The 24,184-nt window shown below is 53.0% G+C and overlaps 9 protein-coding genes across 9 annotated transcripts; 5 read left to right on the top strand and 4 right to left on the bottom strand.

Moving 5' to 3' along the window:
* Positions 1-2,515: 2,515 nt before the first annotated feature.
* Positions 2,516-2,863, top strand: P174DRAFT_366716 (DUF3716 domain-containing protein; the record flags this gene model as incomplete). Its single annotated transcript, XM_024822126.1, has 1 exon — positions 2,516-2,863. A coding segment is annotated over one exon (348 nt), but the record flags the coding sequence as incomplete, so codon positions are not given.
* Positions 2,864-4,364: 1,501 nt separating this feature from the next.
* Positions 4,365-4,868, top strand: P174DRAFT_440563 (uncharacterized protein; the record flags this gene model as incomplete). The annotated part of the gene is made up of 1 exon (XM_024827081.1): positions 4,365-4,868. A coding segment is annotated over exon 1 (191 nt), but the record flags the coding sequence as incomplete, so codon positions are not given.
* A 74-nt stretch (positions 4,869-4,942) lies between these two features.
* Positions 4,943-6,452, bottom strand: P174DRAFT_440562 (putative short-chain dehydrogenase/reductase family protein). Its single transcript, XM_024827080.1, has 6 exons — positions 6,374-6,452; positions 6,226-6,286; positions 6,064-6,175; positions 5,637-6,031; positions 5,405-5,588; positions 4,943-5,357 (listed from the first exon to the last, which is right to left on the bottom strand). The coding sequence occupies exons 2-6, from the start codon at positions 6,279-6,281 to the stop codon at positions 5,301-5,303; spliced, it is 804 nt and encodes a 267-aa protein (XP_024684548.1). The 5' UTR covers positions 6,282-6,286; positions 6,374-6,452; the 3' UTR covers positions 4,943-5,300.
* On the top strand, positions 6,399-8,595 carry P174DRAFT_419848 (glutamine synthetase family protein; the record flags this gene model as incomplete). The annotated part of the gene is made up of 6 exons (XM_024824809.1): positions 6,399-6,455; positions 6,901-7,354; positions 7,416-7,672; positions 7,718-7,770; positions 7,823-8,479; positions 8,565-8,595. 6 exons carry the CDS (start codon positions 6,399-6,401, stop codon positions 8,593-8,595), a joined length of 1,509 nt encoding a protein of 502 aa, XP_024684547.1.
* Positions 8,596-9,967: 1,372 nt separating this feature from the next.
* On the top strand, positions 9,968-11,796 carry P174DRAFT_419847 (malate synthase; the record flags this gene model as incomplete). The annotated part of the gene is made up of 5 exons (XM_024824808.1): positions 9,968-10,328; positions 10,382-10,806; positions 10,862-11,062; positions 11,111-11,464; positions 11,518-11,796. The coding sequence occupies 5 exons, from the start codon at positions 9,968-9,970 to the stop codon at positions 11,794-11,796; spliced, it is 1,620 nt and encodes a 539-aa protein (XP_024684546.1).
* Positions 11,797-12,549: 753 nt separating this feature from the next.
* P174DRAFT_419846 (uncharacterized protein) lies at positions 12,550-13,135 on the top strand (the record flags this gene model as incomplete). Its single annotated transcript, XM_024824807.1, has 2 exons — positions 12,550-12,704; positions 12,754-13,135. The coding sequence occupies 2 exons, from the start codon at positions 12,550-12,552 to the stop codon at positions 13,133-13,135; spliced, it is 537 nt and encodes a 178-aa protein (XP_024684545.1).
* Positions 13,136-14,075: 940 nt separating this feature from the next.
* Positions 14,076-14,734, bottom strand: P174DRAFT_503203 (putative IgE-binding protein; the record flags this gene model as incomplete). Its single annotated transcript, XM_024831144.1, has 3 exons — positions 14,076-14,240; positions 14,297-14,398; positions 14,450-14,734. The coding sequence occupies 3 exons, from the start codon at positions 14,732-14,734 to the stop codon at positions 14,076-14,078; spliced, it is 552 nt and encodes a 183-aa protein (XP_024684544.1).
* A 763-nt stretch (positions 14,735-15,497) lies between these two features.
* On the bottom strand, positions 15,498-18,913 carry P174DRAFT_387799 (beta-glucosidase). The gene is made up of 3 exons (XM_024823374.1): positions 18,265-18,913; positions 18,037-18,208; positions 15,498-17,989 (listed from the first exon to the last, which is right to left on the bottom strand). The coding sequence occupies exons 1-3, from the start codon at positions 18,841-18,843 to the stop codon at positions 15,549-15,551; spliced, it is 3,192 nt and encodes a 1,063-aa protein (XP_024684543.1). The 5' UTR covers positions 18,844-18,913; the 3' UTR covers positions 15,498-15,548.
* A 610-nt stretch (positions 18,914-19,523) lies between these two features.
* P174DRAFT_450295 (putative mRNA-nucleus export ATPase (Elf1)) lies at positions 19,524-23,375 on the bottom strand. Its single transcript, XM_024828922.1, has 2 exons — positions 19,792-23,375; positions 19,524-19,732 (listed from the first exon to the last, which is right to left on the bottom strand). The coding sequence occupies exons 1-2, from the start codon at positions 23,085-23,087 to the stop codon at positions 19,654-19,656; spliced, it is 3,375 nt and encodes a 1,124-aa protein (XP_024684542.1). The 5' UTR covers positions 23,088-23,375; the 3' UTR covers positions 19,524-19,653.
* Between the last annotated feature and the right edge of the window lie 809 nt (positions 23,376-24,184).

Raw genomic sequence — 24,184 nt, 5'->3', positions numbered from 1 at the left:
ATGCTTTCCATGAGGAGGTCAGGCTGGACTCACATGCGCACATGCCGTAGCTGAGCTCACTGCATCTCCGCGTCGGTAGGAATCTGGATCTCTACATTCCCAGTTCGTGGGCAGGTGGCTCTCCTGGTAGTGGTCACATCTAGCGACGATGGCGGTTTACATCGCTTTGCATCGTCTTTGGTATGGCCCTCGCCTGGTCCGCCGCTTTCCCCGATTCCCTCAGACTTTGCACAGCTGAATAGGTTACGCAATCGAGCTTCCCCAATCTCCCTTCGGGGACGACATTCTCACTGCGGTCGAGAAGTGGAAGATGAGCCACCCCATAGCCCGCCGTGAGGTGGCGATTCTCTGACACTCATTGTGTGAAGCTGTATGTTTGGATAGCTTCCCTGTTCTATGAACATGCTAACAGTGGTGTTGGCTAGGTTGCTCAGGAATGGCGGCGAAGCCCTTGACTTATCTCGTCGGGGCTTTTATTCGACGTCGACGGCGAGATGTGTCTGCAGTAAGTAATTTCGTGGGACCTTCATGATCAATGCTTAATGAAGGTAGTACAGTGTCGCATGCAGCGTTCCAACTTGCAAAGACGAAGAGAACTGTGCAGTTCTGAACAGCATTTTGTGTCTTCGCGGTACCCTAAAGGTAAGTCTATCAAAGACAAAGCTACATCTTGATCATCTACCGAAGTATGGATACTAAGGATGTGGGTTATACAGCTCAAGTTCCAAGAAGAGCACTCCCGATATCATATACAAACCACCGCGGGACGCCCCTTGGACTGAAGGGTCCTGCTCTACTACTGTCAAGTGCACTATCAAATCTTGCGCTTCTTTTACAATGCCAACCTCGCAAGATGACAACCACCATTAAACACTGGCCGCGCCGGGAAGTGGCGATCGGTTTCCGTCTGTCTAGGCGCATCCCTGCAAGCAAGTCCTGCTACTGTATGATCATATTTGGCTGGCCTCCATTGCTTTCTCGTCGCGCAAGCCATTTGCGCGGTGCTGCCATTACCATGCTTGGTGCCTTATTGTCTTTCACCATGGCCCGATTCCACAAGGGGTAGCACCGGGCACTCAGGCAATACGCCTAACACGGCGGATGTTCTTTGGCCAGTCGGTCAGACCTGGCGCTAGTCCAGGGGATGTTCTGCCTCTGGATGTAGATGAGCGGCGAGCCATAGCCCCAGATTGAAAGGGCCCGACGGACGAGCTACGACAGTTCATTCACATATATGGGATAACCTTTGGCAATCAAGTAGAGTGGTAGCATTCACTTTCTCCCTGTACACAAGAGTACTATGATTGCTAACAGTTATTCATACCTAGTATCGAAGGGCTACAAGATGATTCTGAGCGCGTTGAACGCTGTCGGCGGTCACCATCTGCAGGGCCCGTATCTGAACGACGAAGAGGAAATCCTCTTCAAGCTAATCACAAGGCCGTTCGATTGAGGCAAAGCCGACTAAGTGGAATTGAAGAGTATCTGTTCGACGATCCCCCGCGTGCGGAGGAGAGTGAGATGACTCCTTGGGCGACGAGCCAGGGGAAAGTCGACCATAGCAGTATAGTACGAACCTTGCAGGGCGATTTGGGGTTGGGGGGAGGAGATCGACTCGCAGACCGCAGGGCTGTTTCGCTGGAACACACACACTTATTCAAAGACCTGCAGGACATTCCCAAAACAAACGACTCGGTGGCACGGTGGGCTTTCGACCGGTTGAAGGACCGAAGGCCTAGTGCTGGTTGGATCCAGAAGGAAGGTCAGGGATGGCAATGAAAGTCGATTCATGTATCAATAGACTGATACAAGAGGGCTCGCTGGTGAAGGGACGGTCATCCCTCCGAGCCTGGGCCGGCCAGTATGTTGTCCAGAAGATGGCAACAGCCTGGTTAGACAACGCCATAAACCATGGTACAGTCTCCTGGGACATCCAATGCTATAGGCTGCCGTCCCGGTTCGTCTAACCTTCCCATCATTGTTGAATATACATACTGACGTCTAACTCCAAATAGGAGATCTAATCCGGGACATGTTTGACAAGGGGCTTTTCCTCAAATGGCGTGATGTGATCATAACTGTTTGTGACATATTTGATGCCCTTCATGGGCAAATCAGTCTCCGGTTTACCAGAGGCCACCAGTACATCTATCCTTCACTGCGTGCAGCCGAGTCGTCCTGCTTGAACCACGGCTTAACCTAAACACGCTATTCCAGGCAGTCGGGCGGGTCCATCGCCTCGGACTGCGTAAACCCCAGAACGTCTGGTCGATATCTCAAGAGCACTTGATCTCGCACTGGATCGAGTGCAATAATGCTGGCAAGGCCCTCCTCTAGTTAGCGGCGCAGCTTCACGATCTTCTGAAGCCAATGTCCTGGCAGCGCGTTCAACAAATCTTCAGCAGATGAGGCAGCCGACTACGCAGAGGTCGAGGTTATCCAGCAAGCTGCGGAGGATTGTCTCTGACGCGTGCTTGGCCAGCAGGCCAGTCCGCTGGGCATCAAGGACTTAGATGAAGTCAACCATGTATTGACGGCGTCTCAGAAATCTTGTGCGATGCTTTTAGATCATGTTCGAGAGATTGGCTGGACCGTGAAGAATGGAAAGGTTTTGGAAAAGCCGTTGAAGTCACGATTCAATCGAGATGCGTACATCTTGCAGCGTCGCGGTATCGAACAAGAAGATGCATGTACTCTCTGTGAAAGTGGGCGAGGGGTTTTTGGTTCGTGCGTCGCAGCGCCAGATGTGACGACTGACCAGACTGGAAGAAAGTGTTCTCTTTTCGCTGGCTCCTGCGCCAACTGTTTATGGCATGGAAAGGCTGCAGAATGCTCGTTTTACCTTGGGCGAAATGGTGGTTAGAAATCAGACCTGGATTTGTACTATCCCCGTTCCTCTTTTCGTTCTTATTTCATTCTTTTCTAACTGGTGTAGGTTCTTCCTCAAGCAAGGTGGACTTTGTACACTCGATGACGATAGCTTGGTGGTCAAAGACTGGCCTCTCGAGGAGTCCTCGTTCCGCAAAAGGTACCCCCGTCAACCAGAATGTTCCCGAAATCGTTATTTCTGGTGATTCTTCAGTTCGGAGCACCCGGTCTGGGAAGATTTTCAACCTTCCTGCGTTTGCGTTGAAGAAAGGGACACCTTCGTCGAGAGTCCGCCTGGACAAGCCATCGTCCCTCTCTAATGATCCCTTCGTTTCGGATTCGCGTGCCTCTCATCCCCCTCCTTCCTTCGATGTCGATAGAGCCAAAGGGCCCAAACGACTTCTTGTTTCTGCTTCGGGGTCCCCCTCGGCAAAGACCTCGGCCTTGACCCGGCTGAAGCCGTGGCAGGTCCGGGGGCACTCTGGCCGATGCGTGTGGAACGGGCAAAACGACCACAACTATCACGATGCTCTGGCATGCATCACTCGCTGCGGAGAGAGATACCTCGCACATGCATCGCCCGACATTGATTCTGTGTCCAAGCGCGCTCATCGATACGCGGCTAGCGGAGCTTAGGACGCAGAGGGACGGTGAGCTCACAAAGGCGCAAATGACACCGTGGCCTTCCAAATGAAGTGTCGCCGAGTGAGAGGCATGCACGCCGGAAGCGATCAGTATCAGAGTTCCAGCCACAGGGTGACTCCCAAAGGGACTGAGGATCAATTGCCGCTTGGGATATGTGAAGTCTGGCAAGCCAAAGAAGTCAAGAGGCTCACAAGCAGAAGGTCAGACTTGTTGACCCAAAGTGCATCCATGGGTGCAGCATCATACCTGCATCAGATGAGGAAATCGTCAATTTTGCAATTGTTGACTGGCTCCAGGCTGTCTGCTAAGATGCTTCGGTATACTCGAACAAAATCTACGACATCACCGACGTCCGAGGTGGCGCCCTCCGAGAAGAACACGTTCGTTTTGACAAAGAATACTCGACTGAATGGCACCGCATGAAATGCGCGCTGGACATGTATATCCAACTGCAAACTGCCTGGGAAGAGGCCCTATCCGACTATCGAACGGACATGGCGAAGTGGCGGATCGCAGCAATGAATAGGCAGCAGTTACCAGGTGGAGCATGGTTTGGTCGAATGAGCTCAGGCTTGTCAACGACGAAGCTCCCCAAATTCTTGCCGTGAGGTTAACATGACTCTATCCGAAATGAGGGCCCCAGACGAGGACCTAGGGAAGTCCCATGGGGCAAGCCTGCGAGCCAGAGAGAGTCCATGCAATCATTGAGTGCGAGCCCCTAATATACTGTCAGTACATCAAAATCGACTAGCTCATGCTCACTGAAGATTGTACCAATGTTTAGGATTTAGTACAAGAATATAATATATTCCAGAATTTCAAATAAAGTATCGTCTCATTATCACCGATTAAGGAGGGCCTCAACATACGATAAGCAGCAGTACAAATATCTCCAACTTCCAGATCCGCCAAAAGCATACGACGAAGATCCCATGCAACCCCTAACTACATCACCACAGTTAGAATATCATCCTTACCGTCGTTCTCGTCCAACCGCCAACTCGACCAAACCCCAATCATCCTCTCCTCCGAGCCCCCAGACGCATCACGAACCCTATCATCGACCCCCGTGCAGGCGGCGACCCCAGCCCCTACACATCTTCTACAACGCAGACATACGTAAACCAATCATCAACCGACCCAAGCTCCCACTGGAAATTGCAAGGAGCTACTTTGCAGAGCTTATTGGGTGTACGAGGCTCAAATTGGGTAACTCATCGCGAAAGGCTCAGCGACGCTGGAAGATGGGCCGTATGCCAAAGAGCCGAATGCTTCGTATGTGGCGGGGCAGACGCTACGACGGTGACTGCGACACAAATGGCTGAATTACGTTATTGAGACGGGATTTGAGGAGCCGTTGGGTCGGTTGCGGCTGCACAAGGAGCGGTGGCTTGGTCAGTCGGACGGATAGGTACGAGCGGTGTTGGTTGTTGGGGTGAGTAGGACGGCGCGGAGGGTTGTAATTGAGAACTGGGCGCAGAGGGCGGATCTTCGATCAAGGAGCAGGAGGTTGGTATTTCTGGAGATGAGGAGGGGTTGGTTGTTGCTTGGGATACGCTGAGAATCAAATTTGAGGATCTTTTTTTGCGGCCTGCGAGTGGTGATACAGAAGGAGATTTGGTGTTTCAGCGCGAAGGGATGGAAGACATGGCTGTAGCGGTTGGAGTTATTTGCCTTTTGAATGAGGTGTATACTACTTCTGGCGGATCTCATGTTGCAACAGGGATGCTGATTAGGCTCAATGGTATATTCGATGGCATGTGAACTGATAGCTACTCGAGATGAGATCAATGGCCAAGGTTCTTAGGAGCAGCAGTCGCGGGGCCTTCAGGGGTAACGTATGCCTGTTGTTGTCAGCATGATTGTTTGAGCCATGGAGTAGAAGTCATACCTTGGTCATGCCTCCATCTACGACAAAATCGCTTCCATTGACGAAACTGCTTTCGTCGCTGGCAAGGAACACGACCGCATGGGCCTGTTCAATGGCCTCGCCGAAGCGGCCTGTGGGGAAGTGAATCTCGCGACGGTGACGCTTGGGCTGATCATCACCCAGCCAGTCTTGCAGAAGAGGAGTGCTGTGACTGGTTAGCACATCTCGCTATCTGGGAATGAAACGAACTTACTTGAGCGGAGCAGGGCACAGAGCATTGAACCGGAAACCCTCACGAGCATGGACAATCGCCAACTCCCGAGTCAAGGCAAGAACAGCTCCCTTGCTGGCAGTGTAGGCCAGCTGGGGCGTGGCGCTTCCCACCAGAGCAACCACACTCGCTGTGTTGATAATGCTACCCCTGTTCTTCTTGTGACGACGCAGACTCAGCACCGCATGCTTGCAGCCAAACCAGACACCCTTGACGTTGATGTTCTGTGTCAGATCCCAGATCTTCTCTGGTGTATCGACCGCATCAGCGTCATCAGCGTGCATGATCCCCGCGTTGTTGAAGATCACGTCCGTTCCACCCCAGCTATCCTGAGACTCGACCATGGCCTGCACTTCAGACTCCTTGGAGACATCGCACTTGATTGTTTCGACCCGGGGGCGTTGGGGACGACTTCCTTCACTTTGGCGAGGGCTTTCTCGAGAGCCGGTGCGGAAATATCCGCCATCAGGACGTTGGCCCCTTCGCGAGCGAAAAGGATACTGGTTTCGAGACCGATGCCACTGCGGGGAATCAATCAGTATGTCAATTGAGTGATTAGATGATGCCTTACCCTGCGGCACCAGTGATGATGGCATTCTTGCCTTGGAGTCTTCCTCGAGAAGCCATTTTGTCTGTGAAGCTCGATCAGTAACTGAGGCTGCGTAGTGTGGGGTAGTTGATAGATACGACAGGGGGCGTGTGAACGGAAACGGTCTTACTATGAACTTGTGAGGATGTCAAGAAATGACAGACAATCTATGGGAGGAATTGAGCACTCAAGTCTCTATGGAGGAAAAGACGGTCAGGAGTCGCAGCCAGCAGGAGAGATACTGTGACACAGCTCCGACGCGGGGGGCAGTGTGGATCGAATTATCTAATCGGCGGAAGGCCGGTGATGATAACAGCTGGCGATAATCCGATGCTCGTATGCAAGAATATAGACCGTGGACTAAAGACATCTTCTATTTATCTCTTCAACCATTTAGACAGAAAACTGCTATTCTGTACTTCAAAAGCAACTATCATGATCGCTTATCTACATCGGCTCCTACCCCCTGTCTCCAATATGCAATCGGACCGATGTGGCCAACACACCGTTGATAAGCTCCGATAAGGCACCTAGGCTCTAAGGCTCTCCACACTTGACACAGCCTCAGTCTTCCGCATCTCCAACCCCCTGCCACCACGCGGGTGAGTTCATTCCCTGTCCATAGTGCCGTCTACAGACTCCAACTTACCGTCCCAGGAACTCCTGTCAATCACCATGTCCGCGTCCACATCCTCCCGCGAAGTGACCCTCGAGAATGTCGCCGAGATACTCAAACATGACACCAAGGTCAAGCTGGCAGGTGTCGACGTGGACGGCCAGCTGCGCGGCAAGCTCATCTCCAAGAAGAAATTCCTCTCTATTGCCGCTGACGGGTTCGGATTCTGCTCGGTGATTTTTGGCTGGGACATGCACGACCGGACATACTTTAAAGAACTTGCGATCAGTAATAAGGAAAATGGATACCAGGATCTTGTCGCGGTGCCTGATCTGAGCAGCTTTCGCCGAATCCCCTGGGAGAGCGATGTTCCGTTCTTTCTTGTCAGCTTTTTTGATCCGGAGACTAAGGAACCTGTTTCTGCTTGTCCGCGGGGGTTGCTGAAGACGGCGCTCAGTAAGGTGGAGGCAGCGGGATACCGTGCTATGGCCGGGGGTAGGTTGTGCTCTGCCTTGATTTCCCATCACGTTCTCGAAACGCTTACTGATTGATTCAGCGGAGTATGAGTTCTATCAATTCCGCGCACCAGGCGACTACCCCACACCCGAACGGAATGCCTCCGCGACCGCCGCCTTTCTCCAAAAGAACCCTGTCGAAGCGTTGCCTGCGCTGACGGAGGGTATGTTTGGATACAGTCTTACTCGCCCCATACACAATCAGGATTACTACTACGGTATATTTGACGCATGCGAGCAGTTCAACTGCGAGATTGAGGGATGGCACACGGAAAGCGGGCCTGGTGTATTTGAGGCAGTGAGTGTCCTTGGCTGTTGAGCAGTGCATGGTTGACGCGTTCAGGCATTACAATTTGGGGAAGCCAAGGAGATGGCAGACAAGGCTGGGTTATTCAAGTGAGTCGGTCGGTCGTTGAATACTAAGCTTTGGCGACTGCTGACCTTTCAGATACGTGGTCAAGTCCATCGGCGCGAAACATGGCATCACGCCAGCGTTCATGGCAAAACCACGCGAAGGTTTGCCTGGCAACAGCGGGCACATGCATATCTCGCTGGTTACGGAAGATGGAAAGAATGCGTTCCTCCGCCCGACGCCTGACCCATCCCCGCCCTATCCAGATGTAGCGCACCTCTCCGACCTGGGAAGACACTTTTTGGCAGGTATTCTCACCGGCCTTCCGGATATCATGCCTCTTTTTGCACCGACGATCAACTCATACAAGCGGCTGGTGGAGAACTTCTGGGCACCGGTCACCGTATCCTGGGGTCTGGAGCACCGGGCCGCTTCCATCCGGCTGATCACCCCGCCCACAGCCAGCGCGAAAGCAACTCGATTCGAGGTGCGCGTGCCGGGGGCAGACGCGAACCCACACTTTGTCCTAGCCGCTATTGTCGCGTTGGGTTGGCGCGGCGTCGAGAAGAAGCTGGAGATTCCCGTCCCGCCTCTGTCCAAGGGCGAGGACATGGGTGGTGCCAGCGATCAGGGCGTCCGACTGGCCAAAACATTGAAGGAGGCGACGGTTGCATTCATGCGCAAGGACAGCGTTGCACGAGAGGTATTTGGTGATAAATTCGTGGATCACTTTGGGGGACGCGGGAACATGAGGTGCACCTGTGGGAGGAAGCGGTGACTGATTGGTTTGTGTTCTCCGCATGCATGACGACAGGGATTATGCTAACGCAGTTGACAGGGAGGTGCGGCGGTACATCGAAACGGTCTAACGAGTCCTACGGTCCAACGGCTGTTGTATATACCCTGGTAGTCTGTTTAGCTTGATCATGCTGTATCTTCGAGTTGATGTCTCAGCGAGTGTTGTGTATTGATTGATACCATGCAGAGAGCACGTAGTAAAGCGTGATTGATCTCTATTTGTCTCTTATCGATCAGTCTGAAACAGGTACCCCGTTTGCTCCCGAGCGTATATCAAATCGGAATGAGGCCCGGAAGCTAGAGCTTCTGTTCTCGACTTACAGAATATCACATGCAGTCAACCATCTTCACATGCCGCATGCCAACACGCAAAATCGCAATGTCACAAATCACTAGATACAACAGTTGATATAATAGTCAGTATTCAGATCAAAAGTAAATTGTATCCTTGATATTGATATTATTAAATATATCTGTTGAGTGTTGGTGTTGATTGTGGTATTGATAGTAGTCGTCCTGATGGAAGGATGACTCCATCGGGTCAAGTCGGACGGCGCCTGAGGCAGCGACAGGCCGATATGCAGCTGCAGGGTTCAGGCCTAGATCATCCTGACGTTGGACCGCGGCTTCAACGGCTCAGGGAGATCTCGGGCATGCGGACGAATCCCTCGGTTGATCTATTTTGATCTGGAGTTGATACCTTCAGTCACGATTAGTCCGTATTCAGTGGATTGAGCGGTGCACCGAAACGGCCGAGAAATTGATCCCTTCATAATACTCCACGAGCAATTCAATTGCCTCGAGTACGTTCAATGATTATATAGTAATAGTATTACCAGTATGATAACAACCCCTGCCGATATCGATCGGTCTGCGGCGGCCCCGGGTGAGGGGAAGCGAACGACACCTCAGGCAGGACGCGGGGAGTCGGCCGAAAGATCCATACACGCTAGTAAGATAACTGGTAATTTAAACTTCCTGCTCCGGCTTAGTGTGAGTGATATCCGCGGGAAAGTCATGTGATCCCCTCCGAAACAGTCAACTTCCGCTCATCCAGGGCTGGTTATGCACGATGACTGGCTGTTGTCCATCAGTGATAGGATGTTTTCCACAGTTTCCCTGAAGAACGCTTCCCCATATCATGAGAATAACTTACCGATTACAGCTGGATGACTGGAATGGAAATGGGAGACCTCCAAGGTGTCCGTTCTTCGCCCATGGTTGGTCCAAACTTCCAATGGGCCGCGGCTGTTCATCGTTCTGACGTAGTCTCCATTCGTACTCCCGAAGGAACTATGCATGCGATCCTTCTATATATTGTCGTCTAGGCGCTGCGCCGGGCTTTGATTTCTCTTCTTTCTTTTTCTTGAACTTTATTTGGGTGACTTTCTTCATCCATCACATCATCCTCAGCCATTGATCATTGCAAAAGACAATATCAACATGAGCCAAATCGAAGTACAGCTCAAGGATGTCGCCATCCTGGGCGCCGTGAACAACGAGCATCGCAAGATCCTCACCAAGGAAGCTTGCGCTTTCCTCGCCATCCTCCACCGCACCTTCAACCCTACCCGGAAAGCTCTCCTGCAGCGCCGTATCGATCGGCAGGCCGAGATCGACAAGGGCCATCTGCCTGACTTCCTCCCCGAGACCAAGCACATTCGTGAAAATGACGCCTGGAAGGGTGCTCCTCCCGCTCCCGGTCTGGTTGACCGTCGCGTGGAGATCACTGGTCCCACGGACCGCAAGATGGTCGTCAATGCTCTGAATGCGGATGTCTGGACATACATGGCGGATTTCGAGGGTGAGCCCACTTGCATTTGGCTGTATTCGAAGACAACAAACTGACAGGCATAGACTCGAGTGCCCCTACCTGGTCGAACATGATCAACGGCCAAGTCAACTTGTACGATGCTATCCGTCGTCAGGTCGACTTCAAGCAAGGAAACAAGGAGTACAAGCTCCGCACAGACCGTACCCTTCCCACCCTGATCGCTCGTGCTCGAGGCTGGCACCTTGACGAGAAGCACTTTACCGTTGATGGCGAGCCTATCTCCGGCAGTTTGTTCGACTTTGGTCTCTACTTCTTCCACAACGCCAAGGAGCTGGTTGCTCGCGGCTACGGTCCTTACTTCTACCTCCCCAAGATGGAGTCCCACCTCGAGGCCAGACTCTGGAACGACGTCTTCAACCTCGCTCAGGACTACATTGGCATTCCCCGGGGAACGATCCGTGCTACTGTCCTGATTGAGACCATCACTGCTGCTTTTGAGATGGATGAGGTGAGTCAAGGATACTCTACAACTAGCTTTGGTGCCCGTGTACTAACATGCGCAGATTATCTATGAACTGCGTGACCACAGCTCCGGTCTCAACTGCGGCCGCTGGGACTACATCTTCTCCTTCATCAAGAAGTTCCGCAAGCACCCCAACTTTGTCCTTCCCGACCGCTCCGACGTCACCATGACCGTGCCATTCATGGATGCCTATGTGAAGCTGCTCATCAAGACTTGCCACCGCCGTGGTGTTCACGCTATGGTAAGTTTCGCGTCTGCCTGATCAACGGAGAAAAGCTGACAATCGCAGGGTGGTATGGCTGCTCAGATCCCCATCAAGGACAACGCCGCGGCCAACGACAAGGCCATGGAGAACGTGCGCGCCGACAAGCTGCGTGAGGTCCGTGCCGGCCACGACGGTACCTGGGTTGCTCACCCCGCTCTCGCCGCCATTGCCTCTGAGGTCTTTAACAAGTACATGCCTACTCCCAACCAGCTGTTCGTCCGCCGGGAGGACGTCAACATCACCGCCAACGATCTGCTCAACACCAACGTGCCTGGCAAGATCACTGAGGAGGGTATCCGCAAGAATTTGAACATTGGTCTTTCTTATATGGAGGGCTGGCTCCGCGGTGTTGGCTGCATCCCGATCAACTACCTGATGGTATGTGATTTCCAGTTTTTTACTTTCACTTCATCTTGCTAATTTAAGAGTAGGAGGACGCCGCTACCGCCGAAGTGTCCCGGTCTCAGCTCTGGCAGTGGGTGCACCACCAGGTCACCAGCTCCGATGGCAAGAAGATCGACAAGGCCTACGCTCTGCGTCTGCTCCAGGAGCAGGCCGACAGCCTGGCCGCCAAGGCACCCAAGGGCAACAAGTACCAGCTGGCGGCCCGTTACTTTGCCGGTCAGGTGACGGGTGAGGACTACGCGGACTTCCTTACCAGTCTGCTGTACAATGAGATTTCCACCCCGGGTACGGCGTCGAAATTGTAGCCTGTGACACTGAGCGTGGTGCCAGATTGATGATTGATGATTCCCCTGTACTGTACATTTAGCATCAATACATTGTCAGTAATCTTCAAAGCCATCTTGTAGATCGATATGCACAATCATTAAACATAGGCAGCAACCCATACTTTTGTCACCTCCCAAGTAGTTGAGTTCTTTATTAAACCTGTACCTGGACCAAAAAGGACTTCATTGACGGTATTACCAGAGTGCGAAGCAGTATCTACTGCATGATATGCTAGGTATCGTGCAGGCTGACAGATAGAAGCCAGAATCCACTTCACTAGCTATCGGACATGATATCTCTTGTCTTGATGTCCAAGACAATGACAAGGAATTTCCCATTGTTCAACTCAACAAGTCACAAATCGAGATATTTGTATCACAATGCCATTGTGCATGTCTCGTTTTGTCTTTTCCGTCATATTTCTTTCTTTGTCCAGCACCTCGGGATGTTCCCTCCCCGGAATCGACTCAAGACAATGCCTCGACATGATGTCTCTCAATCCGTGGTAAGACATCTCTCACGCAGTTTCTCTACCTATGCCATTCATGTCTCTAATGTCTCTTGGTTGATATATAGGACATCTATCTTCATCCTTTCAAGTTAGATGTCTCTCTTCTCTACAAGACATCGCCGTCTTGTCGTGATGTACCGAACTGATGTCTCATATCAACAGATTGCGTCTCATTTCTCTGCTCGCGATGGATATAAATTTCGAGAGAAAGCAGCCCAAGATGGACTTCTCTCTTCGTCACCATCATCCTTTGGATATCCTGCTCTTGCTCTACTCTCTTCTCTACTTGTTCGAACCTCGCTTCACTACAACCCCACACATCCTCTACAACTTCTTGACCTCCTCGTTCACATCTCTACTCCAGTCAAGCACCGGGTAAGAACAACCCAAGAACAATACCAAAAAAGAAAATGACCAACCAAAGACCAACAGCCTACCACGACCCCTCCGCCCCGCACCTCGTCCCAGTAGACGACTGCCTAACCTACGAAACAGGATACCGCCCTAACCTCCCCGGCCAACGAACCTGGTGGATCTTCTGCCCGATCACCGGCCTTTTCGCCAACAGCTACTCCCTCCTCGGCGCGATGATCGAGTGCGTCGCGCGCGGACAGGCGACCCTCGCGCCGAACTGGGACCGTACCGTCGCCGGCGGCATCTGGTATGATTTTGACTGCGGGGCTGATGTTTTGGATGGGCAGGTGCTGATGGATATGGCTGTTAGTGATATGCAGAGACGCATTGAGCGGTATATGTATACGAGTGATGGGCAGGTGGGGTATAAGCCTGCGCTTGGGTTTCGGTAGGTTTTGGCTGTGGTTGCTGACAGTTGCAGGTTGGTTGTTGAGAAGCATAAGGATGAGTGGTTGGGATTGGGAGATTGACAGGTATGTTTTCTTTGTTATTGCAATCGGTTTGGTTGGTTGAGGCTGTTTGAGTTGCTGGGTTTGGTATTGTTGGCTTCCTTGACTGCTACGATGTGCTTGGATTATGACAATGAAGTGAGTTCTTCGACAGAATATCCCGATACTGAGATGCATATGTGGGCTCGTAGACGTAGCAAAAGATGCAATACCCAGTAAGGAAATTTCCACAGGCGTTGCGACGGAGAACCCTAATAGATGGACGTTGCGACATATAAATACTCGATAGTCCTCGAGGCATAGTTCAGAAAGTGCCCTCAGAAGAAACCTCATGGGTTTGAAAGGAAACGCACGAAACACCAGATACCATTACTCCTGCAGAATGCAATGGTATGTCTTGTCTATTACACAATCTCCAATCTGTCCAACATTCCTTCCTATCCTCAGAACCGCAGAATCCACTCTTCAAGGTTTGTATCACTGACCGATAAGTGGATACCGCCTATCCTGCATACCCCAGTCCCTTCCATTATGCAGTCCAACATATCGGCAGATATTACGGAGTAGAGAGCGAGGATACAATTGACTCTAGTATATTCTAATGTATACGAGATCCATAGCAGTTTATCTACTACATCCAGGCAGACAACGACTATAGGAGCAAAGGTCGATCCGATGTCTAGAGCTACGCTTAAGACAGTGACAAGCTCTTACACCTCTATTCTTTCATATGCAGACAGGAGCAACGGTCATAGTCCAGTGAAGTTGACTCTATTCCAACGACCACCACCAATTCCACTTGTTTCCCACCTGGGGTCAAGCTATGCTACTCCGTACAAAATCTAGCACACCAATTCAGTCCACTCACATTAGTACCACAAAATTAGATATACTCCCAAGCGGCAGCCCGAGTATCATTCGAAGGCACGGCCAAAGCATCGAAACCAAGACATTCCGCACTGCCGGTAACGTTCGCAACAGAGGCATACACCTGCCAGTGCGTGGCGGTGCCATTGCTCTTGGGGCAAGCGACGAACCCGCTGGCGCCCTGGCCGTTGTAGGCGAAGTGGCCGAACGGCGTGCCGGCGGTGTAGACGAAGGGACCGGTGGAGGAGCCGGGGGGATGTAGCCCGAGTGAGCAGTGGTGAAGCGCAGGGCGCCGCGGGGGTCGACGTAGATGCGCTGGCCGCCTGGGACGGCGACGTCCTGTGTCTTGTTAGTATGGTCGGAACATATGAGGAATAGGCAAGGACGTACCAAGGCAGACTCGCTGGCGAACCGGGTGGTTGTGCCGGGAGGGCAGCCGCCGACCTTCTCGACGGACTCAGGGCAGAAGGTGGAGGGCGACTCGCCGAGCCAGAAGGTACCGTGAGCAGCGTTCAGGGGGAGCAAGTGGACGGGCGAGGCGGAGCGAGCGGACATGACGGAGAATTTGCTGGTGCTGTTGCTGGTGCGGTAGCTGTGGCTGTGGCCATTGTTGCGGACGGGGATGCTGACGGCAGAGGCCAGGGTGAGGAGCGAGAAAAGAGCTGGGATCTTCATTTTTTGCTTGTAGATGTAGATGTAGATATAGATATAGTATAATTGCAACTGTACAGTGATACGGAGTACTGGGAATGGGTGTGAAGTGAATCAGATATGGAGAGGGAGGGTTTAAATACCTGCTGTGCCAGCACTAACTGACGAAAAAAACCAGATCTGATCAGCGACCCTTCATTTTCATCATCCCTTATCTATTTCTTTCACAAGAGACAAAGCCTTGCCCCATGTGGCATCTCGAGCGCCCATCTCCACTTGGCCCTGACGATCCCGGGTCGGTCTCCGTCTCGATTTCTACAGCTGACTCCGACGGTTAATACCCTTGAAACACAGGGACAGCTGATCATGTTACGTCGTTGCCGTACCCTTGTTCATTCTCTTACACGGCTGATGATCAGGGTTTCTTTGGCAGGGGATGCCGTACGGGAAAAAGAAAAATTGATCCAGCAATGACATGGCCGATGATGCCGATGATCGACGGTTGCTCCACTCCGTGTCTCGGGGTGAGTACCTTTCTGGTCAAATGGAATAGCTTCACGTTCTGCAGCTCCTGTCATTGGCCGAGTGTCAGCAATAGCCCCCTCAGGGTCCAGTCCATAGCCTGTTGCTGCCGAAAACTCTCGTCGAGCTGGAAGATTCGGCGCAGCCACAGATCCACAGATCCACTCCGGGCCACTGCGGATGCTCATGGCGACAAGAGGCGGTCTGGTTGCTTGGAATAAATTTCTATATTTGTCGAATGATGCCTGCTGTGGCATTGCTTGGTCTATTATGTCCCACATCTATGTACAACAATTAGTCTATACAACAAGGCAAATCAATACTCCCCCATCAATGGCAGATCGCGAGAACTTCGTCCCACCCAGATCTGGAATTTGCCCTCGGGCATCACCCAGTTCTGCTCACGCGTGCTCCAGTAGCTCAGATCCTTCCGGCTGAGCGTCATCTGCACCTCGCGTCGCTCACTAGGTTCCAGCTCGATCTTGGTGAAGTTCCGCAGAACCCGCTCAGGAAACTCGATTTTCACCCGCTCCCTTTGTTTCTCCCCGGGCTTCTTTGCGTCGGTGTCCACCTCCACCCAGTCGCCCTCCTCGGTCACATCGGGCGGGAACGATACATACACCTGGACTACCTCCTGTCCTTTGCGATCTCCAGTATTGCTCACCTGGAGCTTTACGCTTACCATCTCCTCGTATAGCGCGGGATGGCCACCTGCTCCACCCCCGGCTGGCGATGGACTTTGTGTCTCGTTGTAACCCTTGGGGTAGAATGAATAGTTGCGCGGTGCCGTCCCATCAAAATTCGAAAGGTAGGGATAAATGTATTTGAAGATTGGCTGGAAACCAGCCGGGAATAAGACTGACGCAGGATCCGGAAGGCTGGTATCGTACACGGGTGGAGCCACGGCGTCTGCAGGCCGTGGGGGTGGAGACCGCGATTTTCTCTGCAGTGGGCTGATGCTGAGATCCGACAGTTCAAACGTGGTATACGACAACCCGAACCCGAATTCAAAGTGCGGCGTGATGTTATGCCGGTCAAAATGCCGGTAATCGACGTACAGAGCGTTCAAAAAGTCTGCCTGCGGCACCGGTGCATTGGGCTCGTATAAAACCTGCGCGCCAGGACCATAGTCCTCCAAACTCTTCCCAATTGTGTATGGCAATCGTCCACTTGCATCCACGTCGCCAAACAGCACGTCCATCAATGCATTTCCGCTCTCCTGTCCGGGCAGGTTGGCAAGCAGGACGGCGTGCACGCCGGGGAGATCGATCCACGATTCCATCACGACTGGGCCGACCGCGTGAATGACAACCACTGTCTTCCCTTGTCCACCACCGCAGTTGCTCCCCACGCTACGGACCAGTGTATCGCCTCCTTTCTGCAGAAAGAGATCGTTCCGATCGCCGTGGATTCCGCCTGCGGAAATATACCCCTCTCCTGAGTCGGCATTCACAAAGACGAGGCACAAATCTTTGTCAATCGCGTCCGCTGGCATGACGGCGTTGCGCAGGTACGCGGTGCTCTCTATTTCCGTCGACCATGCAGATTCCAACGCCTCGATAGGGCTGACAAGGTACGGAAACTCCACGGTTCCGCTGCCCCAGCCGGTAGCCAGGGTGCCCTGGTTGCATCCCCGGTCAGGGCAAGCATTCGGGCCCGATGCCGGTCCGGCATCGTCACCATAGATACCAACGCGGAGAATGCCGCCGGATGGACTCGATGCGTTGCGCGACAGCGGAAGCGTGTGATCTACGTTCTTCAGCAGCACTGTCCCTTCCGCCGCAACCTTTCTCGCTATGATGCTATGCGCCTCCGGCCCGGTGCCCTGGGCGTCAACGAAGTGGTTCACCACAGCATAGGACTCATCGTTGCTTCCCGTATGCAGCCACCCAACTTCGTCGTTGGTCCAAGACGAAAAATTAGGGCCGCCGTTGCCTTCCGGCGGCGGACGTTCCCAGGTATCCTGCCCCAAATGATACCACGCAGCCACAATCCGGGTGACCATGTCGTTGAGTCGCTCCATAGGAACAGACGTGTTGAGCACTGCTCTTGTCAGTTCACTACCCCAGAGAGACTTGCCGTCCACCCAATGCAGACCGTCCCCCGGCATGCTCATGTCGAGGCCCCCAAGGGCGCTGTTAATGCCAGACCGCTGGGCCAGCCAGTCGGACTGCACAAATCCTTGAAACCCTAGTTCATCCTTGAGGATTCCGTTCAAGAGTTTGCTATTTTCACAGGCGTGGCTGTTGTTCACCATTTGATAAGAGCACATCACGCTAGCCACGTCGGCTCGGATACTCTCGGCGAACGGCCACGCAAAGACTTCGTGCAGGGCACGGTCGCCCACGTTGGACGATAAAGCGGTGGGAATCCCCCATTCAAAGGGCTGCCGGAAATGTTCCTGCTCATTCATCGCAAAATGCTTCGCCGTGGCCATGACTCCGTTGCTCTGAATACCTCGGATGGTTTCCGCCGCAGCCACCCCTTGAAGCACAGGGTCCGAGCCGAATCCTTCCCAGTTGCGTCCTCCCGCAGGCATCATCCCCAAGGGACCCATCGACGGACCCAGGAGGACATTCACCCCTTTCAATCGAGCCTCCCGCCCCATAGCGACGCCCCGCTCGCGCATGAGCTCTCGATTCCACGTAGATCCCGTAGTAATACCCGCCGGAAAGGCAGACACATGGTCCGCAAAGCGTAATCCTTGAGGGCCGTCCTGTAAGCACAGCGAGGGGAATTTAACAATATCCGCGGGGCCTGAACAATCAGCATGAATTCCATAGTTCACAGTCAACCATGCATACCAGTGTTTCCAACACACAGGCCCATCTGCCAGCCAATGCCAGTAGTGATGTTGACCTTTTCGACGAGCGTCATGTTCCGAACCAAGCTCTGCGCCTTTTTATAACTCTCCTCCCAATGTTTGAGCGTCCCACCCTTTGGCGACGGAAACCACGAATCAGATGGTACAGTCGGCTAGACAATCAACAATCAGCCCCCAGCCTCAGATAAAAGTATGGCACAGCACTCACCCAGACTTTCGGCTCGTCCCTATGCGACATCGCAAAGCTCAAAAACCCCCACACCACCACCGCCAACGTAACAATGACAGCGATCAGCGTCCGCCACCAGATCCGCGCGTACTTGACAGGCGTCCACGCCCGGAGCCTCGCACGCCGCCGCTTCAGCCTATCCTTCAACCTGTATCTGAGTGTAGCCTCCTCGTCGGAGTCGAAATCGTCCGAGTCGTCGTCGTCGACGAGATCATACTGCTTCGACGCGGAGAGGAGCTCCTGCTCTGCTTCTGTGATGCTATCGAGGTACGTCTCGACGCCGCCATCATCGCGGAAGACGGGGATGAAGGCGGAGGAATGGTGGGAGCCGTAGCGGTCGACCGGGCGGAGCTTGTAGGAGCCTGACTTCTCGAGGTCCGAGTCCGAGTCGGTGTTGGCATCGGCGAATTCGGAGGGGGAGCGGAAGGAGGAGATTTCTTCGGGGATGGCTTCGTGGAGGGGTGCGTAGCGTTGTTTGCCCTTGGATGTTGAGCTCCGGTCGTTGGTTTTGAGGTGGTCCCTGAAGCTTCCGCCGTGGGTGGAATCCGGGGGAGCCATGCCGGGTTAGGGTAGGGATGGCATTGATTAGAAGGTGTCTTTACAGACTCAGAAAAGGGAGAGACTGAAGATGCCGATGGACAAGTAACTGGCAGGAGCAATGCCGATGGAGGAAATGACAGAGCCGATGCGGTGGAACGGGGAGAGCTATTCAGCCAATCAGAGGAGAGCTGCGTCTCCTGTATTGGAGATGCATTACGCACTGCTGGCGATCTTTTCACTTGATTTTAAACGCCGTGCTTGTGATATGTAGGAGAAACAGAGCGAGAGATTATGGTTTGTCATGAAAAATAGATAAGTTAGCTGAGGTGCTGAGTTCTGGGAACTCGATGGATTGCCTAATATGGCATAACAATGACAAGGTATCCAACCTCTTAATTGCAGCTCAAGAAATACTCAACTTTAAGGTGATCAATAACCAGGAGAAGTGATAAATATTACGAGGAGACTGGCTTACTTTATATGAGCCACTTTGGACAGTCCAGTGAGGGATATATTGGCTAAGTATCAGGTACTTGAACAGATCTATATATAGTTCATATTGCTATCTACACGCTCATCCGCGGCAGACACTCAAAGATAAGATGTCTTGCTGTAAAAAGCCTGCCTATGAACGCGAGACGAGCAAGGCAGCTCATGCAGTTTATGTACGAGTTATGCAATTAGAGATAGAAACAGATGAACGTAGGCAAGAAGTCATGTTCTCTATGTACTAACATGTATTATTCAAAACATAATAACACCAGACCGTCTATAGCAAGATATGCCAAGTTGAATCATAACGCTCATATGCAGTAGAAAGATGCACTTTTAGAAGGAAAAAGCAAAACGTCTATTCAGCTTCGTCGTCGGTGTCGGGGGCTTGGGGGTACCCTTGGGAGATTGCAACCTATGTAGAGTTAGCAGTCTGCAGAAAGTCAAAAAGTCAAAGGATAAGGAGGAACATACCATTCGAGGTGACGCAATCTACGGCGCGCCTCGCGCTCTTTGATCTGCGCACGCGTCATCTTCTTCTTCTTTCTGGCCTTGAACTTCAGTTCGCCTTGATCTTCGGCGCCAGAGTTGACGGCCGAGGGAGCGGCGCTGGTAGCAGCAGAGTTGGCGACGGTGCTGCCGGGCTGAGGAGAACTGGCGGCGCTGTCCTCGAAGCGGTCGAGAGCCACGGCGTTGTTGGTCCGGGCGACAATGCGACCATCGGCGATGTGCAACTGCTCGGGGCACAGGGCACCCACGAACTCTTCGTTGTGGGAAATCATGACGACACCTCCCTTGAAGTCACGGATGGCCACCGCCAGACCACCGAGAGAGTCACGGTCCAAGAAGTTGGTCGGCTCGTCCAGCACCAGCAAGTGCGGGTTGTTCCACATGGCACCGGCCAAGACGACCTTGACCTTTTGACCACCGGAAAGACCGGAGATCTGGTTGTGGTTGGCGATCTCGGGGTCCAGGCCGATATCCTCAAAGTGTTTCGAGATCGTCTTGGGTTCAAGGACTCGGAAACCGAGACCCTCACGGGAGGCTTCATGGTCGTCAAACTCTTGGACCAGCTTGAAGAAGCCAAGCTCGACCAAGGTTTCACGCGAGATCATGGTGTTGTGCTTGGGAAGAAGGCCGACCCATTTGATTTCGTACTGGAAGGTCTTCTTCCACTTCTGACGACCCATGATGGCTTCGATGCGACGCGGGCCACGGCCATCGCCAAGGTCGACCGGCTTCTCCATCTGCGCCTTGTCCTGTTCGGTCAGAATTCGGGTCTGCTTGAGGAAGACTTCGCGGTCGTCTCCGTTGGCATAACGCCATTGCAGGTATTGGCTGGGAGTCTTCTCGAGATGCATTTCAACATGCTCCAAAGCGTGCTGCTTGATGTATCCGATACGAAGGTTGGGGTGCTTCTCAACCTTTCCGGTCTGAGGGATCGTCTCACCAGTCAACATCTTGATGAAAGTCGATTTACCAGCACCGTTGCCACCAATGATGGCGACGCGCGACGACAGTGACAGCGAGAGGGAAGCGTCAGCCAGAGACGGCTTGCTAGCGCCGGGGTAGGTATAAGAGCAGTTGGTCATACGAAGGATCGAGCGGGTGTTGGACTTGATGCCGGAAAGGATACCGGGGGGAGGGAACTTGAACTGCACCATGCTGGACGACAGGGTGTAGTAGCTCTTGGCTTCGGGCTTCTGCTTGACAAAAGCGGCGAGGTTGCCCTTGTAGTGGACCAGCTTCTTTCCTTCGTAGTGGTAGATGTCGGTGCAGACCTCGTCCAAGAATCCGGAGTCGTGACTGACAATGAGACTGGTGATGTCAGTGTGCTGCTTCAGATACTCCTGCAACCACTTGACGTTGGCAACATCGAGATGGTTAGTCGGTTCGTCCAGGAGCAACACATCGGCCTTCATGAGCATAGCACGGGCCAGAGCCAGCTTCATCTTCCAACCACCAGAGAGGGAGCCGACCCGCTGGTTCTGTCTTCCCTCGGGGCCATCGGTAAAGCCGAATTCCAGAAGGACACGGCTAATGTGCTCTTGTCCGGCTTCGGCGATCTTGGGATCTTTGGACACATATTCGATGATGCTCAGATCCGCGTCTTCGCCCTGATTGTGCTCGACGAAGCACGTGCGGACAACATCCTGAGGAGGGAATCCCTCTAGCTTCTCATTGGCAATACTGCGCATGAGGGTAGACTTTCCGGCACCGTTCCGACCACAGAGACCGTAGCGGTGGCCCTTGAGGAGGCGAAGGTTCGTGTGAGAAAGGAGAAGCATCCCTCCGTAGGCGAGGGAGAAGTTGGCGTTGACGATCTCAACCTCGTTGGGGTCGTCAGGAACGGGCTTGCCGAACTTGCGGTGGTCTTCTTCGATGAAGTGCTCCTGGACGGCAGAAGCGACCGCCTCGTGCTTGTCATCCTGGAGGAATCCACGAAGATAAGGGCCAACACAGGCAGGAATGCGATCGTGCATTCTGGCGTTGACATCCTCGCGCACCATCTCAGCGATGTAATTCTTGCCGAGTTCGAAGATGGTGTGCTCGCTGGGCACTGCAAGGCCGCCGTTCTCCTTGATCTTGGCCTCGAGCACAGCGAGAACATCTTCAGCGGTCGTCTTCGCTACGGAGCCGGCCGCCAGGCTGCTGTCACCCATAGCTTTGTCGATGACATCCATGGCGCGGGTCGCGAGTTCTCTGACTTCAGGCAGCGAGGCGCGATCCTTAACAGCCTGGACACCAGGCTTGAGTTTGGGCAAGAAGGTGCGTGCTTCCGCAGGGTCATGGACCAATTTGGTCAAGTTCTCCACAACCACCACAGTGCGGCGCAGGGTCTCCTGAGGCGTCGTGGGCGCATTCAAGGAACGTTCGAGCAGAGGGGTCAAGAGGGCGAGGACGGGCGAGGTGACGATGGCGACAAAGGTAGTCTGAGACAGGGCATGGATGGCGTTTTGCAGAGTCTGTTCGGAAGGCTGCTCCATGGTCTTAATGAGCAGGGGAATGCGAGGAGCGACATCGTCGTTGTCCAGCAGAGTGATCAGCGCGGTCATGGTCTTGCTGGCCTGCTTGGCCACTTCGTTCTTGAGATCGTGCATCCCGGACTCAACCAGGGGAATCAGCTCCTTGAGGGTCTTGCCCATGGCGCTGCGCAGAAGATCCTTCTGGCGCTCCTCGTCCATGGTTCCCGTGCCAATCTGCGCCTTGACGGCCATCTTCTCCAATAGGGCATAGGCGCCGACGAAGCCCTGCCATTTACCAGAGCTCTTGTTGAGATATGCCGAGAGGGCGGGGATGAGAGCGTTGACGAGCGACTCCGGTTTCAGGCAATCGAAGAGCGCATCGATGGCGTACTGGGCCGCATCGCGGACGACGGCGCCCTTGTCAGCCAAAGCGTCGAGAGCAAGGTTCAAAACACCGCCATCCTGAAGAAGGAAGACGACTTCGCTGAGGGGATGCTCGCGAGGAAAGCGCTCGAACAGGGCCCCAATGATCAACATGGCGCTCTCACGTCGGGCACCGCTCTTCTTATCGGTAGCAGCCTTTTTGATCTCAGGGAGGATATTGTATCTTTGAAGACCGAACGCTCCGACGCTCTGAATGAGAAGGTTTGTCAGGCCGTATGCAGCATCGAGAGACTGTTGCGAGGTCTCAGCCGTGAAGATTGTGTTCGTAAGCGAGGAAACCTCCTCCACGGTGGGAGGGACTCCCGAGGGAGTTTTCGAGACGGCGACAGGTGCGGACATCTCGGAGTGAGGCATTATCATGAAACTTGAGGAGAAGAGTGGAGAGTGTCAAAAACGTGTGCTTCTGAGTGGGCTGAAGGCAGGCCGACAGGACTATCTTCGAGGCGACGGCGGGGAAACGAACGATTAGGGGGAGGGTATATGAGACGATGAGCTGGTGGATGAAATTAACGTCCTTCCCCGAGGACAGATCGTCTTAAGAAAAAGACAAAGTCTAGGGTATATGAGAAGAAAGGAAACAAACAACAAAGAAGAGAAACAGAAGATTTGAAAATTCCAGGCTGATGATAGATGATGGAGGGGTCTCCACTATCTCGCTTTATCAACAAGAAAAATTCGTGTCCAGCCGTCGAAAATTTCTGCCTGAGGCGATTCAGGGGTAATGGCCAATCAGAGTTCACCGCCAGCACATGCGGACGGTGATTTGTCCATTGGGTCATGTGGCGTGTGGCTGGAAAAATCTACGCCACAGTGAGGCTGAGTGGCAAGTTGGTGCCTGACTTAAATTCTAGCTGCCTCAGGCATAAAATACCCCGGTCTTGGCCTTTCCTAATCGGGACTCCCCGCATGGCAACAGCTGTCAATGATAATCATGCTTACAGCATACTCTGTAGGAGGAGGATTTTAATTTGTATCTCTGATTTGGTCTTGATAGCTCCCCTTGCTAGCAGTACATCGCAAAGATAGGCTCGAGCGTGGTAGAGTCAGTAAACATGGAGTCATCCTTACCCCAGACCCACGAATACCCGAACCCCTCATGTGATAACCGACCGTTGTATGAGCTGCCTCTGTATGTCAACAACAAAATGATTCAAACCATCGAGAAATTGTGAATAGATCTTCATCACGGTCAATTCTAAGGTCAATTACTACATCCCCATCCTTGAATCAACCGCTGGACCGAACCATCGGCCATGCAACACCGGTAATGCCAATTGTCTTGTCAACTGCTGATCCGCCGACCGCAACTCCGCATGCAGCCGCTTGTTGCCTCGGTTTGGGCAGACTTTCCCCCTGCCGTCTGCTGTCTGTCCACTGCCTACCTCCGCGGTCAACCGGAGGTGCCGAGCTATTGCTCTTTTTTCTCCTTGTTTCGCTGAGCTTTTTATCTTTTGCTC

This window comes from Aspergillus novofumigatus, assembly GCF_002847465.1.
Source record: "Aspergillus novofumigatus IBT 16806 chromosome Unknown P174scaffold_3, whole genome shotgun sequence".
NCBI classification, from domain to species: domain Eukaryota; kingdom Fungi; phylum Ascomycota; class Eurotiomycetes; order Eurotiales; family Aspergillaceae; genus Aspergillus; species Aspergillus novofumigatus.
The sequence above is the reverse complement of the archived record's forward strand: the minus strand, read 5'-3'. Positions and strand labels throughout refer to the sequence as shown.

Excerpts from the sequence above, each read along its gene's own strand:
- P174DRAFT_450295 (XM_024828922.1), bottom strand. The coding sequence starts at position 23,087 with ATGATAATGCCTCACTCCGAGATGTCCGCACCTGTCGCCGTCTCGAAA. Across the intron at positions 19,733-19,791 it reads AGATTGCGTCACCTCGAATG|GTTGCAATCTCCCAAGGGTA; the intron begins GTATGTTCCTCC and ends AACTCTACATAG.
- P174DRAFT_387799 (XM_024823374.1), bottom strand. The coding sequence starts at position 18,843 with ATGGCTCCCCCGGATTCCACCCACGGCGGAAGCTTCAGGGACCACCTC. Across the intron at positions 18,209-18,264 it reads GGGACGAGCCGAAAGTCTGG|CCGACTGTACCATCTGATTC; the intron begins GTGAGTGCTGTG and ends TTGATTGTCTAG. Across the intron at positions 17,990-18,036 it reads CCTGTGTGTTGGAAACACTG|GCCCCGCGGATATTGTTAAA; the intron begins GTATGCATGGTT and ends CTGATTGTTCAG.
- P174DRAFT_440562 (XM_024827080.1), bottom strand. The coding sequence starts at position 6,281 with ATGGCTTCTCGAGGAAGACTCCAAGGCAAGAATGCCATCATCACTGGT. Across the intron at positions 5,589-5,636 it reads CTGTGCCCTGCTCCGCTCAA|CACTCCTCTTCTGCAAGACT; the intron begins GTAAGTTCGTTT and ends AACCAGTCACAG. Across the intron at positions 5,358-5,404 it reads TAGATGGAGGCATGACCAAG|GCATACGTTACCCCTGAAGG; the intron begins GTATGACTTCTA and ends TGACAACAACAG.